This window comes from Branchiostoma belcheri, unplaced genomic scaffold, assembly GCF_001625305.1.
Source record: "Branchiostoma belcheri isolate BF01 breed outbred unplaced genomic scaffold, Haploidv18h27 scaffold13, whole genome shotgun sequence".
Lineage (NCBI taxonomy): Eukaryota > Metazoa > Chordata > Leptocardii > Amphioxiformes > Branchiostomatidae > Branchiostoma > Branchiostoma belcheri.
In genome coordinates, this window is record NW_017802713.1 from 2,178,396 (window position 1) to 2,192,478 (window position 14,083).

Here is a 14,083-nt window from a genome sequence, read left to right on the forward strand (position 1 = left end):
ATTACGCTTTATAATAAATTCCAAGTGGCTACAACGCATTACGTAGAATCAAAATGGCGAATACCCTCTACGCAAAACGCGCCAATTACATTCTACGTTGAATTAGAGTGGTCTGTCTACGCTCTACGTAGAATTGGAACAGCCAATTATGCTCTATGGAAAAGGGCATGCGGGCCCCCAATAAGGTAAAAACATGGAATGAAGCGACGTCTTAAAGTCTTTTGGCACAATGTTTGTCATGGTTAAGAAATAAGGCAGCAAAGAGAAGGTTTAAGGTAAAGTAACAGAAATTATAATTATGCAACACACAAACAGGGGTGCCAGAGTATACAGTGCAATTTTTCGGAATACAGTGCAATTTTATGGAATACAGTGAAATCGTATTATAAGTATACAGTACAATTTTAAGGAAGACAGTGCAATCGTATTAGTATATATACAGTGCAATTTTACTAGTAAAAATTACACTGTATAATAGTAAAATTGCACTGTATATTAATACCATTGCACTATATTCCGTACAATTGCACTGCTTACTACTACCATTGTACTTGTATTCCGTAAAATTGCACTGTATTCTGTAAAATTGCACTGTATTCTGTAAAATTGCACTGTACTGTGCACTGTGACAGAGTACAACTTTACCTGTAGCACACTTGGCAACAAGGTTAGGCAGCAAAGAGAAGCACACAGCACACAGAATTAAACCAAGGTTAAGGAAGTTAAGGGGGAGTTCAAACTCCCTGATAAATCTTAAAACACAGAATACCATTGATATCAAATATGGACTACATTATACTTGGAAGACAGAAACTCTGTTATATCCTGCACAGCATCAAAATCATGTTTCCATCAATTTTCCATTTACCCTGCTTGTCTATTACTCACCAATACCTTTAACATTTGTAGATCTACTGTATAACTACACGTACACGTACACAGAGATTGAAATACTGACTCATGAACACTCAGTTAATGCCTATTATGAAAGATTTTGGGTCAAAATAAAATTTGAACATTCAAAAAACAAAAAGACCATACTTCAACACATTTTCATACATGAACCTAAAGTTAATGTTTTGTTAAAAGCTGTACTACATCCTATGTGTTGGACATCAAGATGCACGCTATATAACCACACTTATTATGAATCAAATTTAAACTGTAATTACCAACACAACAAACTTCTTTGCACAAGGGATTAAAGATGCCATCTTCATCAGGGCATTACAACCATCCCTCAACAGAGACGGGGGGTGCCACAGACTTTCTGCAACCTATGATCCACTGCTCACGGATTCACGTGTGTTATCTGCATGACGTCACGGAAGCGGTGGAATTTTGCTCATTCCTTGACAAAGACTGGAGTTGTACTGTCAAAAATTTGGGCGAGTCTACAGTTTAAACTTGCTTCATAATGATTTCTACCAACACAGATGAACTTTCAAGATAAAACCACACTTATTTGTTGTACAAGATGAAGCTGGCCCCAATAGCTAGGCCCAGGATAGCAGTCAGTCCGATGGTGCTCAGTAGACCAGGGATGGACGGAGAATAGGCCTCATAAAACGAGTCAACAAATGGAAGAGCTGGGACCTCCTAGTGCGGAAAAATCAAAGCTTAATTAATCAATGAGTGTAAATAAGTACTTTTATATTTGCAATTTTCAAAGTCTGTACCGGAATCTACATGTATCATTACCACAGACAAATAATTTGCTGACTTTCTTTCCTCTGTACCCCAGGATGTTCATGATTTTTGGTAGGCAAGTTACTGTTGTGGAGACCAAGGTTAAGGTCGAAAATGGAATTCATGGGGGTCCTACATCACTGCAGTGGACCTTTTGTTTTTGTCGTTTGTGAACAGGATAACTCGGTATATGTAAATAGATGTTCTTGATTTTTGGTAGGCAAGTTACCGTGAACATTAAGTTCTGCAAAGGTGTTCATTTTTCTCAGACTGTGAAATTTTGGTACCGCACATATAAAGTAATTTACAGTATCTGCTTGATGCTCAACATGAATGCATTTACTGCAACAAAGCCTACAGTACATTCTTACAAGTTCCTACTCAAGTCATCTATTGATTGGTATCTACATGTATTGAATATTACTGCTAAAACAAGTTGCAGTCTACCATACCTGGGACTGAGGGGCATCTTGCCAAATTTGGTCTTTCTCAATTTTCCCCATGGCATGGAGGATCTAAAAAAAAGGGAAAATCTATCATTTTCATATGTACACATTGATCATAATAATAGATACTTGTAATCTAAAACAGATATTGGGAACCATAGCCATAACACAAAAAATATTTTAGTCATACACTATTATTTCTTCTTCATCTTCCTATACTGCCCATATGCTGAGAAATCTGCAATAAGTGACATGTTGGGGGAAAGTTGTGTAAAGTGCCTTTCCCAAGGGCACAACGTCAGTAGTCCGGGTACCATCTGGGATTTTTGCTCCACAACGCTCAAAAAAATCTGTACCATCCGGATTTTCACTCCGCAACGCTCGAAAAAATCTGTACCATCCGGATGTTCGCTTCGCAACACTCAATGAAAATAGCGCTGTACAGTGAAAATCTGGATGGTACAGATTTTTTTTAGCATTGCAGAGCAAAAATCCGGATGATACCCAGGCTGCAACGTCAGGGCATGTAGGTGGAATCGAACCCAGGACCCATGAGTTCCGCGCCACATAATGCTATGAATTTGGTACGAAAATGCTAACAAATTTTCTCCTCACCTCCCTAGCTGCCCTCTGGCCAGCCGCCACCGCCCCCTCCATGTAACCTGACCATTGGGTGGCCGTCTCTGTTCCAGCAAAGTAGATACGTCCAAAAGGCTCCCTCACTATCCTGTATGCAACAACGATTCCAACCCAGTGAAAAGTTGATCTATATAAAACCCAAGCTTCTTAAGGGCGGTTATACTGGCTATACAGATACAGTCAGAACATTCATTTCCTTTCTTCAAACTTTTGAAGAGTTGAATATACAATAGTTGTTTTTTTTTTTAATGTTGCCAGTGCCCTTTAAACCACAAATGTAGTTTCAATATCTTGGTATTACTGGGTAATTAAAGGGTTTTCAGATTGCAAAGTGCCTTCTCAGAAAATCCCTTTCATCTATACTTTAAATGAATCATTTGACTAGATGACACTGCACATACGTGTGTACAAGCAAAGCTGGGTGCATAATATTATGCACCTACCAGCCCAGAAGAGAGCAAGAAATAGCCATGCCTTGAAATACTAGAGTTATCAACCAAGGATTGAGGTGTTTAAGAATTCATTCTTTCCTAGAACTATCGCAGAGTGGAACTCGCTGTCACCAAGTACAGTAGGGGCATTGTCATTAGATAGCTTTAAGCAAAGCTAGATTTTAGAGTTAGATGTTCAAGGGTTAGGTGTAACCAGTCGATCGGTGTAATGTAGCCAGCTGCTGCCGTGCCGCGTGCCTGCAAAGCTGGTGTGTTGCGCCGAAAGGCGGTTATACAGATACAGATATACCTTAGTTCAGGTAAAATTGGAGCTGTGCAGGTACATGTATTTCTGTTGTCTACCTGCCAAACTGTGTGAGAACACCAGGGGGCAGCGCAGTGGTGTAACAGCCTCCTGAATACGGCTCCTCCAACCAGTTCTTCTCTACATAACAGGTGGGCTGGAAACAACAGTCAACATAAACAAAGCTTTAAGTTAGATAAACACATAAACAACAATCACACTATCATGAAAGTCCATCTGTGTTGGTAGTAACATGTTTAAAGTTAAACTTTAAGATCCAACACAAAGAGCTCTAATTTAGTTTTCTCACCTAGAGCTTTTGACCAGTCACTCTGGTCTTCCTCAGTGGACTAACTCAGTGAGACTAATGTCACAGTATGGGGTTTACCAGATGCATGTACCTTTGACCCAGTGTTGACGTCACACTTCAAAGAAGCCATGTGACAAGCCTCACTGGGTCAGTCTACTGAGGAAGACCAGAGTGACTGGTCGAAAGCTCTAGGTGAGAGAACTTCTTTGTGTTGGATCTTAAGTTTTAACTTGAAACAAACAACAATCATGTTTAATCTTCAACTATATAGAAGTGTAAAAAGGAGTTATTGATTGTTAAATTATCAACAGAACAGTTGAATCTCATTCTTACATGTAGCATTTCTTTCAGGCCAAATGCTTTAGCGTATCCTTTGCATATCAGGTCCCTCCTGCAAATAGAACAAGAGGAAAATGGTTAGTAAAAGGCCATGGGGAGTATTGAGATTTGTACCTACAAAGAAAAATGAATAATTTTTAAGTTTACTGAAGAAAAACATATTGTTTTTGCTCTGTTTCCTCTTCTTCTTCTTCTTCTTCTTCTTCTTCTTCTCCAAACCAATTTGAATAAGGTCAATGACCTGAACCAGACATCTGTCACCATGATAACTGGTGTTGGGTTACATCATGTTGCAATTTTATAGCATTTAGACTCCTGTCTGACCATATGAATGTGTTTGAGTAAGAATTAACATCTCAGCTGAGACCATATGCGAAGGTAAACATTATGCATCTGCTTTGCAAATGTTACCTTTTTAGTTTGGAGTTAAGTTTGGGTTAAAGGGTTACAAACAACTTTGTGAGATTGTGGAAATGTACATGTAGCTACTTCTTGTGTTGAGATCCAATTCACTAACAAATCAGAGAAAATTATACAATCATAAAGCCTCCCCCTTACCAAAAGTACCATGTAATCACTGAAGATGGAATCAAATTGTACCTTTCATCTTCACTATAGTTGGTGTACTTCCTGGCTTTGTCAGCAGCAACAAATCTGTTTTAAAACAAAAATGGTGGAAACATGGATAATGAATTTGAGGAATTCTATTCATATCATAACACAAAACATCTTGAGTAAAATGATGGGGAATATTAATGAAACAACATTTGGGACATGAGCAGATGTTTCTAAACAATAATCTCTTTCAGATTATATGCTTCTTAGATTAATAAAACAACCTACATGTAGTTGCCTTAGGCCACACTGATTTAGTTTTATGGATGACATCTGTGCACACACTGATTTTCGCCCAAGGCTATGGCCTGGGTGCTATCTTCCATAGTCCATGGTAGCTAGTGACAGTAGGGAGCCGGCGGTAACTACGGAGGATGGCACCCAGGCTGCTGAAGCTCCACGGAACTCAAGAACTCAGTACACTGCCGATTATATTATTGAATACAAAACAAATTGCAATAATCATCATTAACATGAAATATTATACATTAAACATCAAGTATAATACATTAAACATCAAATACTGTACAATGCAATATCAAGCTATATACACATGTAATACATTATTTACAAAAATATCAATGTTTAAAAACTGTTGTTATGTGCTGACCCAATGATGGCAGGGTAGGATCCGTCAGGCTTGGTGTCATCTAAGGTAAACTCCACAGGACAGTCATCATCTTCAATAACACCCATCCCTGACAACCCTGGAAAGAGGGGACAAGATAATTAAGTTCATCCTTCTGACACCTTGCAGTGTGGCAGGGTTTGTCTTCATTTCTATATAATGACAATAACTACATGTACTCAAAAGATAAACTTTCCTAGAGTTAACAGAAGAACTGTAACAACAAACAAAAGAAATATGGACTGATGTATCTGATTAGGCCGGAGCCTATTTCATTTCTCTTATTTTCTAAGTTATTTTAATGGATGACATCAGCGCGTGCATTGATTTTTGCCTGATTTGGGCCTGAATTTTGTTGCCTTCTGACAGTGGTCAACATGCCGAAAATGGGCAAAATTGCATGTCTTGTCATGCCGGAATTTGGATGGCAGATAAACATGAAGAGAGGAGACAATACAATTATCCTATGTATTGTTTGGACTTTTACTTTGATGCAGTGCTTTATTTCCTTCCTTTTATATGTTCCCACTCAATCAACACCATTTGTAGAATAATTGAAAACTTTCATTTTTCAAAGTTGTTTCAGTGACAAATGGATGTTGTAATAGTTAGCAGTAAAGTTACCACAATATACTAGGTATCATTTCTTGTTTAACAGGGTTTATGATGAAAAATGTAGGAATCTTGTTTCTTGGGGTCTGCCTTGTTTTTTTTTTGCCCTTTTGCACTAGACTTGGAGTCTGCGGAGGATGTTATCCATAAAATTTACTTGCTATAGCCTTATCAAAGAGCGACATGTAATGTCCAATGACCAAAACTAAGGACAGATATACAAAGTACAAAGGCAGAAGAGGAAATTAAAGCATGAAACAAAATATGGCAATATTATGTACCCTTCTCTTGCCAGTAGGCCTTCTCGTAGTACATCATAGTTTTGATGACAGAGCCCATGGGCATACGCTGGATCATCTGGTTCCTCACAGGGGGGAGACTGGGACTGAAGGACACCCTGAGCTGCAGGGGAGGGGGGATGGCCACGATAGAGTACTCCCCCTGGAAAACAAATCACAGTTCAGAAGAGGTAAAAGGTCCCAGAGGCTAGTTTAGGCTGTAGGGTTAGTGTGCTGTTAATCTACTGTGTCTTGGCATCTGTGTGGTGTATTGGTAGAGCAGCCAACTGGCAAGCAAGGGGACCCAGGTTCAATCCCCAGGGTTGGACCCAGACATGTCTCGACATGCACCCAGATGTTGTGCCCTTGGGAAAGGCACTTAACATGCATTTCCCCCCTCAGTTAGAGGGTTACTAGGGTTGTCTACTACATGTGCAGTCAAGTAGTTGGTGATCTTGCTTTTAGGCAACAATTTGATTCCAGGCAATTGTTTATCAACTAACTTCTGGAAAGCATTTCAGCACTAAGGTTAGAATGTTACTATATATTTTCCTCATTGAGTGCATTTAGTACTGAACTAAACTAAACAAAACTAGAAAGGTAACATTTGCATAGCAAGTGCATAATGTTTACCTTTGCATATGGTCTGCTCTGTTAATTCTTACTCAAACACATTCATATATGATATATGATCAGATAGAGTCTAAATCCCTCCTGCTATAAAATTGCAACATGATGTACATTGTAAACCAACACTATTTATCACGGTAACAGACAGTCTGGTTCCAGTCATTGACCTTATTGGTTTAGAATTCCAATTTCTAAGGAACCTTAACCTATTAACAAACAAGCGATCCTCTTTCAACTTGAACAATGAAGTAATGCACACACGTCAAATGGTTATTGTTACCTGAAACCCGTCTCCACTCAGTGTATCTACGGTGATGCCTGTCTCAGTCTGCGTCACCTTGGAGACCGAGCTGTTCAGCATCACCCGGTTGCCTAGCAACTCGGCCAGCCGCAGACTGATCTGCTGGGTCCCTCCCACCAACTTCCTCTCCTACAACAGTAATACTATAGTTGTAATCAATTTTAATAATCGTTTATTTTGCAAACTCATGCCCGAGGGCTAATTGCAAATACAAATTAAGAAAAATTAGTACAGAAAAGTAATACAGAACTAGACACAAGAAATAAAAACGTAACTCCTACATCGAATTTTTTTTAACACAGAGAAAGACAAAAGATCTCACTTTTTCTGTAACGTGTGCATTTTTTTCAGATATTGTTTAATGAAAATGACAGCTACATGAAGCTATTTTGGATACCATATTTTTCGAATTTTGTATATGTCCTTGTATAACATTAGATGTAATATGGAAAAAAGGAATGTTTGGTTTGGGATATAAAGCTATTGCTATTCGAATATCATAAAAGACTTCTGGGTTATTTTGCATGTTACACGTAACGTTGCATGTATAAGAAACAGAATGATACTAAGTACATTGTAGTTGTACATGTACAGTGTGATTCTTTATTCAGTTTCCCCTGCAAGTTCCAGAAAAGAGGTCCAGAAATAGAAACACAAGTACAGTATGTTGTATAGTGTTAATTGAAGGGTCTGACTTCCTGAAGTCCAGATATAGCAACGTGAATGTCTAGTAATTGTGGTGTACTGAAGTAATCAATGGCATTAACCAGGAAATAGGCAGGGTCAAAAATAGGAACGTCTAGTTACTGTGTTGTAATTGGGATAAATATATGCTTGGGGACCAACCAGCAAATGTGGGGTGGGGTGGAGGGTTTTTTTATGGTGTGAGTTTCATTTAAACTGTCCCAAATATGCAAAGTAGGTAGGTAAATATGCATAATACATTATGTAGTATTACAAATGTGTGTAATCTGTGTTGGATATTCTAAGCTTTGAATGACTACTATTGTCATAAAATGGAATATCTTTCTACTTGAAATGACCTCCTTGGCAGGACCTAATGGCTGCAGTACTGTAATATGTAGGTAGGGGGCAACCTTAGCCCATCTCACCTGTCCACCATTATCAACAGAAAATATTCTCTTCACTCCTAAAGAACAAGGTAGAGGAAAGAAAGGTGTTATGTCAGAAGAGAATTACACCAAGCACACCAATGCACACCAGTTATAAATGCAGAAAGAAGCTGGCGTATTAATTGCAGAAGGGCAGTTGTATTGGTTATACAGATATAGAAGCTGGCATATTCTCCAAAGGGCAGAATACAGCACCTCTGTCTTAAATGTATAATATGTTATACCTGGGCCGTGATAACATTCGATACAATTGTTCCAGCCCGTGTACTATACAGCCTGGGTTTCTATTTGCTTATCACACGGGCTTCCAAATGTTCCATAGAATAGTTCAAATGCATTTTTGCCTGAGCCACATGCACCACTTTTGAAATTAAATTCGAATAGAATACTGGGTTCGGACGTTGGAATTGATGTTGTTGCACTTTTGGGTTTAGGGACACCAAATTTTGGCTCAATTCTGTGTGTTTTCTAATGTGGGCACAACATAAATGAAATACAACACGGTGTATTCTGCATCACCCTCGGTCCCAGCCCTCCCATGGATCGGATCTCCCTCCAGCCTTCAGGCGATCCGACGCGCGGTCGGGCTGGTACCTCGGGTGATACACCGCGTTGTCGTCCATATGTATTTTCATATCAAGTCCTACCTCCACACTGCTTGATGTACCACAAGGCCCACAGAGCGGAGACCTCGTGTGGCTCTGACGTCATGTTTATGTGTATGAACATGTCTGCAAATCTCCGCACAGAGCTGCAAAAATACAGGCAAGAAATTAAAATCATCATACAGGTTTCAATAGAATCATTGCCAGAGATCAAATTCAATTTTGGGTCCGAAAATCAAGTTGCTACGGATATAACTTCACAAGCTAATATTTAGAAACACATTGCAAAGATGATTTGTAAAGAATCAACCCAAGATTTTATTCATAATTTCAGTAACTTTCTGACTTACCTTGTCCATACCAGTTTGTCGAACACATCTTTCATGGTTAGACTGTCCCATTCTTTGGCATGGGGAGCCTTCCAGGGAGCTTCTGGGGGAATCTGAAGAACAAATGAAGGAATGAGTGAACAAATGGGTAAAGAAAGGAATGAATGAATGGATGGATGGATCGATGGATCGATGGACGGATGGATGGAGATATGAATGCAAACATTTTTCTGATCATAGCTGTATTTCAATGCAACAGATAACACATGAAACATGAGGTCATTCAGACAACAGTAAGAAATCAGCATATCTATAGCAGTATCAAAAAGTCATAATTATGGACACACAAACAACAAGACAAACACACCAAAAACAACACAATTGTGGGGTCGTGTGGCATAGCGGTAGCGTATTCAGCCCAGACTCAAATGGGCGAGGGTTCGAATCCTGCCCGCGATGCCACCGATCTTGTGCCTTTGGGAAAGGCACTTAACACGACTTTCCTCACTTCACACAGGTGTGAATGGGTACCTAACTTCGGTTAGGACGTTAAATGGAGGTCCCGTGTTTGGGAGAGCCACACCCCACGCACGTTAAAGAACCCACCGTGCTTATCGAAAAGAGTAGGGGACCTTCCTGGTGTGAGTGGTTCAAACCTTACAGTCTGGTCTCAGGTTTGACATCTTTGAAGAGGTGATAGTCACCTGTTATGTCAATCCTTCTACAAATGTGGTAAATCGTCAGAAAATAAAATAAATTTAAAAAAAAACCTCCGTACACAGAAGCAAAGAGGACACCTACCTCAGACCCCATCCTGTCCAGGGTTCTGAAGAGATGTTGCAGGTCCAGTAGACACACGGGGTTGGTCACGGCAACTTGTTCTGAATCAACCGTGAATTTCTTACCCTGAAATTGATAAAACTCTAACTCAGCTTTTAAGGTTGGACCCCACTCAGATACCATCAATTGTTTTGAACAATAGATAATTAAATGGGGATTAGCGTCTAACCCTAACAATGACAAAAAAACAACAACATGGCAGCCAAGTTTTCACAGGTGATTTTGAAAGAGACTTTTCAAACAATGGAAAATTATGTAAGAAAACCGTGAATGACATTTATTTGCAAATTTGGATTAGGGTTGATCCAACTTACTTTGTAAAGAAATGCGCAGAAAATTTACTTTTGTTATTGCCCTAAGTTACATAATGCAGCTTTAAGGTCTGACCTTTCTCCATACTGCAGATGTTCCCTCAGTGTTGATCTTGTACATCTGTATCCCCAGCTCTTTCACCAGTTTCAGCATGTGGTTCTGGGTGGGACCAACATAGGCTCCGCCCACATCAACATACCCAAAACCTGGGCCCTGCAGTTCAACAGGAATCAGATAGAGGGGGCAAGATTAATGTTTAACCTCCCACCTGCTGAGTTAGTCTTTTGGATGTAGGATTATGAGCAAGGTGAGGGTTAAGTTTAAAGCATTTACAGCTAGCATTAAGTTTCAAAATGCAGTATTTTTTTATATTAAACATGGACAGACAGCGTACATGTATATCCTTTTCTTTTCCAAAGAACAAAAAAAAAACTAATCTGCATGACAAAATAAGATACAAAACTGCGATGTGCAGTTATACCTTGATAGTGTGGGTGCGTCCGCCGACACGGTCCCGCGCTTCCAACACGATAGTTTCCACGCCATGCTCGTTCAAGAGTTTGGCAGCACTGAGGCCTACAGTATGACAGACAGATGTACGTACAGGGTAATTGAAAAGTTAATTGCAAATTCGTGCCCGGAGGCTAATTGCAAATTACAAAACGTAAAAGAACAATGAAACAGAGTACAAAATAACTAAAGTCTACATGATGAAAGGTAGTTGTCTAAAAATATAGCTATCTCTAAAACTATGTCTGAGGGGTTTGACTTCTTTTCTGTAAACCATGGAAGACGTAATGAGGGCCCGCAAGCCCTTTTTTGTAGAGCGTAATCGGCCGTTTTAATTCTACGTAGAGCGTAGACGGACCGCTCTAATATTTTTGCGTAGAGCGTAATTCGCCGTTTTAATTCTACGTAATGCGTTGTAGCCACTTGGAATTTATCGTAAAGCGTTATCAAGAGGTTTCCGAATTCAGCATAGAGCGTTGTCGGGACCCCCCCTTGCAGGCCCTCATACAAAATGGACAGTCCCTCTACTAAAAGCTCTTCCAGATTTCATGGCTGACTCTCACATGACTGCTTCACAGTTTAGGAGCATATGTAAACAAGATTAAAATTCCCCCAATGTGATGCTCTGTTGGAACCCAGCTAAACCAACTTTTCAATTATTCGCTTCCAAGTTGTTGCTGTTTATGTTTGCTTCTTTGTTTTTGTAGTTGAGCAGTGACTGTGAAACATGCAAAAAATGAATTTTTTAACGATTTACATCAGCTGACCTATACTAGTAAATTTATAACGGTCAGCGGCTGCCAAGGCTAAATCAGCTGAACAAACATACCTTTGCTCCCATACTCAGTTTGAACGGTCACTTCAGACATAGGAGGTTCTCTGTAACCTCTTTGTTCAGACACAACATGTATAACTAGTACGTGAGCAGAAGTTTAAATGGAGTCACAAGTGACATATATACTAGTACACACATGATGGGGGCAAATGGAAGGACATCCGATTTGGAATTTAAACAAGACTGTGGCAGTTGGCTGCACCCAAGCAAATTTGGAAGCTTAGTACATAACGTTACACTCACCATAAATATTCCAGTTAATGTTTATTTTGGTTAGTTGTTGCTGAATGGGAAACTACCAGAGCAATGGCAGACTTCACCCCTTAACCCTTAAATGCTTTGCGACCTACCAATCCAGTCTGATAGACAAAAATAGCAACTATAGCATGGCAATACTGCATTCTGTACTAAGTGTATTGGGAGAAATACATCTAGACTGACAGACAGAAAAAACAAATGATTAACTGTAACGTTACACATTTTCTATGTCATTCCCTTTGGATGAAGTTCTAATTGTGGACTTTTTAGCATTAATTTGACACATGTAACGTTACTAATACTAGGTCAACATTGATGTCTCATTCAATTCAATGCATGTTTCTAACCTAAAATTGTTAATGTTACCAGTTAGAGTCATAAAAATGGTAATAAAAATGTCGACCTGTGAATTATAATGTTGCAAGGGTGTTCTATGTTATAAACTATTGTGAAAGTGTGTAAAAAGTCGTAAAAAACGGATAAAACATTCAAGTGTTTGTATTAGGCTTGGAAATATGGGCTACAATGTTTTCATTTTATCAGGAAATTCTGTTACACAATTGATGCTTGTTACTCTTAGTAATAAGAACTCATTTGCTTAATGTAATAAGAATAAACATTTTTAAATCACAGGTGTAAAGAACAATTCCTTTTGCTATCATATATTAAGAAAAGTTGAATACCACTAAACTCACATTAAAAACAGTTTGAATACAAACCTTACCAACAATGAACTTGACAAAGCTGCAGCTAAAATATGCAAGAATATGGCATAAAATATCCTGCTCTTCTTTGCATATTTTAGCATTTAGCCGCATATAAAAGCCATAAAAGAATTAAGTTCTGATAGACTAACGTAAGACACTTTTATTTCATGTCAATATAACACTCTGTTTACATTATTAACATGATGTCCTGTTACGGTTCCATTATTTTCTTTGTCCAGACCTTGTAGTAACCGCCACCTCCTTGTAATTGCTTGAAACAAGAAACCCAGACACACCTCCTTTCCTAGTCCTTATATAATAGATGCTCTTATTTCAAATCATACAGATTTTTCTTACCGCTCAAGCCTGCGCCGACGATAACGACTTGTGTCTTTGTCCTTCCCGTAGCCATCTTCCCTCCGCCTTCTGAATCCGGACAGGAAGCTCAGGGAATGTAAAATTGCAGAAGGTAATTTTTGCAGCGACAGCTCCGGCGAATGTGTGATGTTACCGCCGCTGTGTCTGTGTTAGATGTGTGTTAGGGTCAAGTCAGGGCAAAGGTTACACAGTAGGGACCGTTCGTTTTTAGTGACATCGCTTGGTCTCAGAAACATAAATACGTTTTATCTAAAAGTCGCTAGGTGGCAGTTTTGCACGGCAAGTTTTGACTCCTACGTTGATGCCCATTCGAAGTTGCGAATCTTACCTTCGCCTTGAGGTTTCATACCTTGATTAGGAAGAAAGAAACATTCATGAAGTTAGCTATCAAATCTACAAATTAGAACCTCATTTGTACAATTAATGAAAAACTACTATGATACCTCATTAGAATAAGGCCACAGCAAGTCGATTTTATGGATGATATCCTCCGCAAACTCCATATCTAATGCGATAGGGCGAAAAAAACTAAGTGGGCAATAAAAAAACAAGATTCCTGCATTTTCAATTTTTGACATCATAAACTTTATCAAACAAGATATGATACATATATTGTGGTAAGTTAACTGACCTCTATTACAACATCATTTGTCACTTAACAACTTTGTAAAATAAGTTTTCAATCATTGTACACATGGTTTTGATTCGGTGGGAACATCACATATGCACAGCCACCATCACATATAAAGGAATGAAATACTTCGAACACTGCATCAAATAAAAGATAAAACATTAAATCAGAGCCTTGTTTTGTCTCCTCTCTTCATATTTATCTGCCATCCACCTTCCGGCATGGCAACAGACATCTTTGCCCATTTTCGGCATGGTGACCACTGTCAGAGGGCAACAAAGTTTCTTGTTTTTATTTCCAAAATCAGGCGAAAATTATTGCGC

The 14,083-nt window shown here is 39.0% G+C and overlaps 1 protein-coding gene across 1 annotated transcript; it reads right to left on the reverse strand.

Annotated features, from left to right (window-relative positions):
- Positions 1-1,401: 1,401 nt before the first annotated feature.
- LOC109463786 (amine oxidase [flavin-containing]-like) lies at positions 1,402-13,305 on the reverse strand. The gene is made up of 16 exons (XM_019760648.1): positions 13,109-13,305; positions 10,923-11,017; positions 10,517-10,654; positions 10,091-10,195; positions 9,311-9,402; positions 9,003-9,106; positions 8,335-8,372; positions 7,202-7,351; positions 6,295-6,454; positions 5,384-5,480; positions 4,759-4,812; positions 4,153-4,210; positions 3,569-3,666; positions 2,751-2,862; positions 2,142-2,204; positions 1,402-1,599 (listed from the first exon to the last, which is right to left on the reverse strand). Exons 1-16 carry the CDS (start codon positions 13,161-13,163, stop codon positions 1,462-1,464), a joined length of 1,557 nt encoding a protein of 518 aa, XP_019616207.1. The 5' UTR covers positions 13,164-13,305; the 3' UTR covers positions 1,402-1,461.
- Between the last annotated feature and the right edge of the window lie 778 nt (positions 13,306-14,083).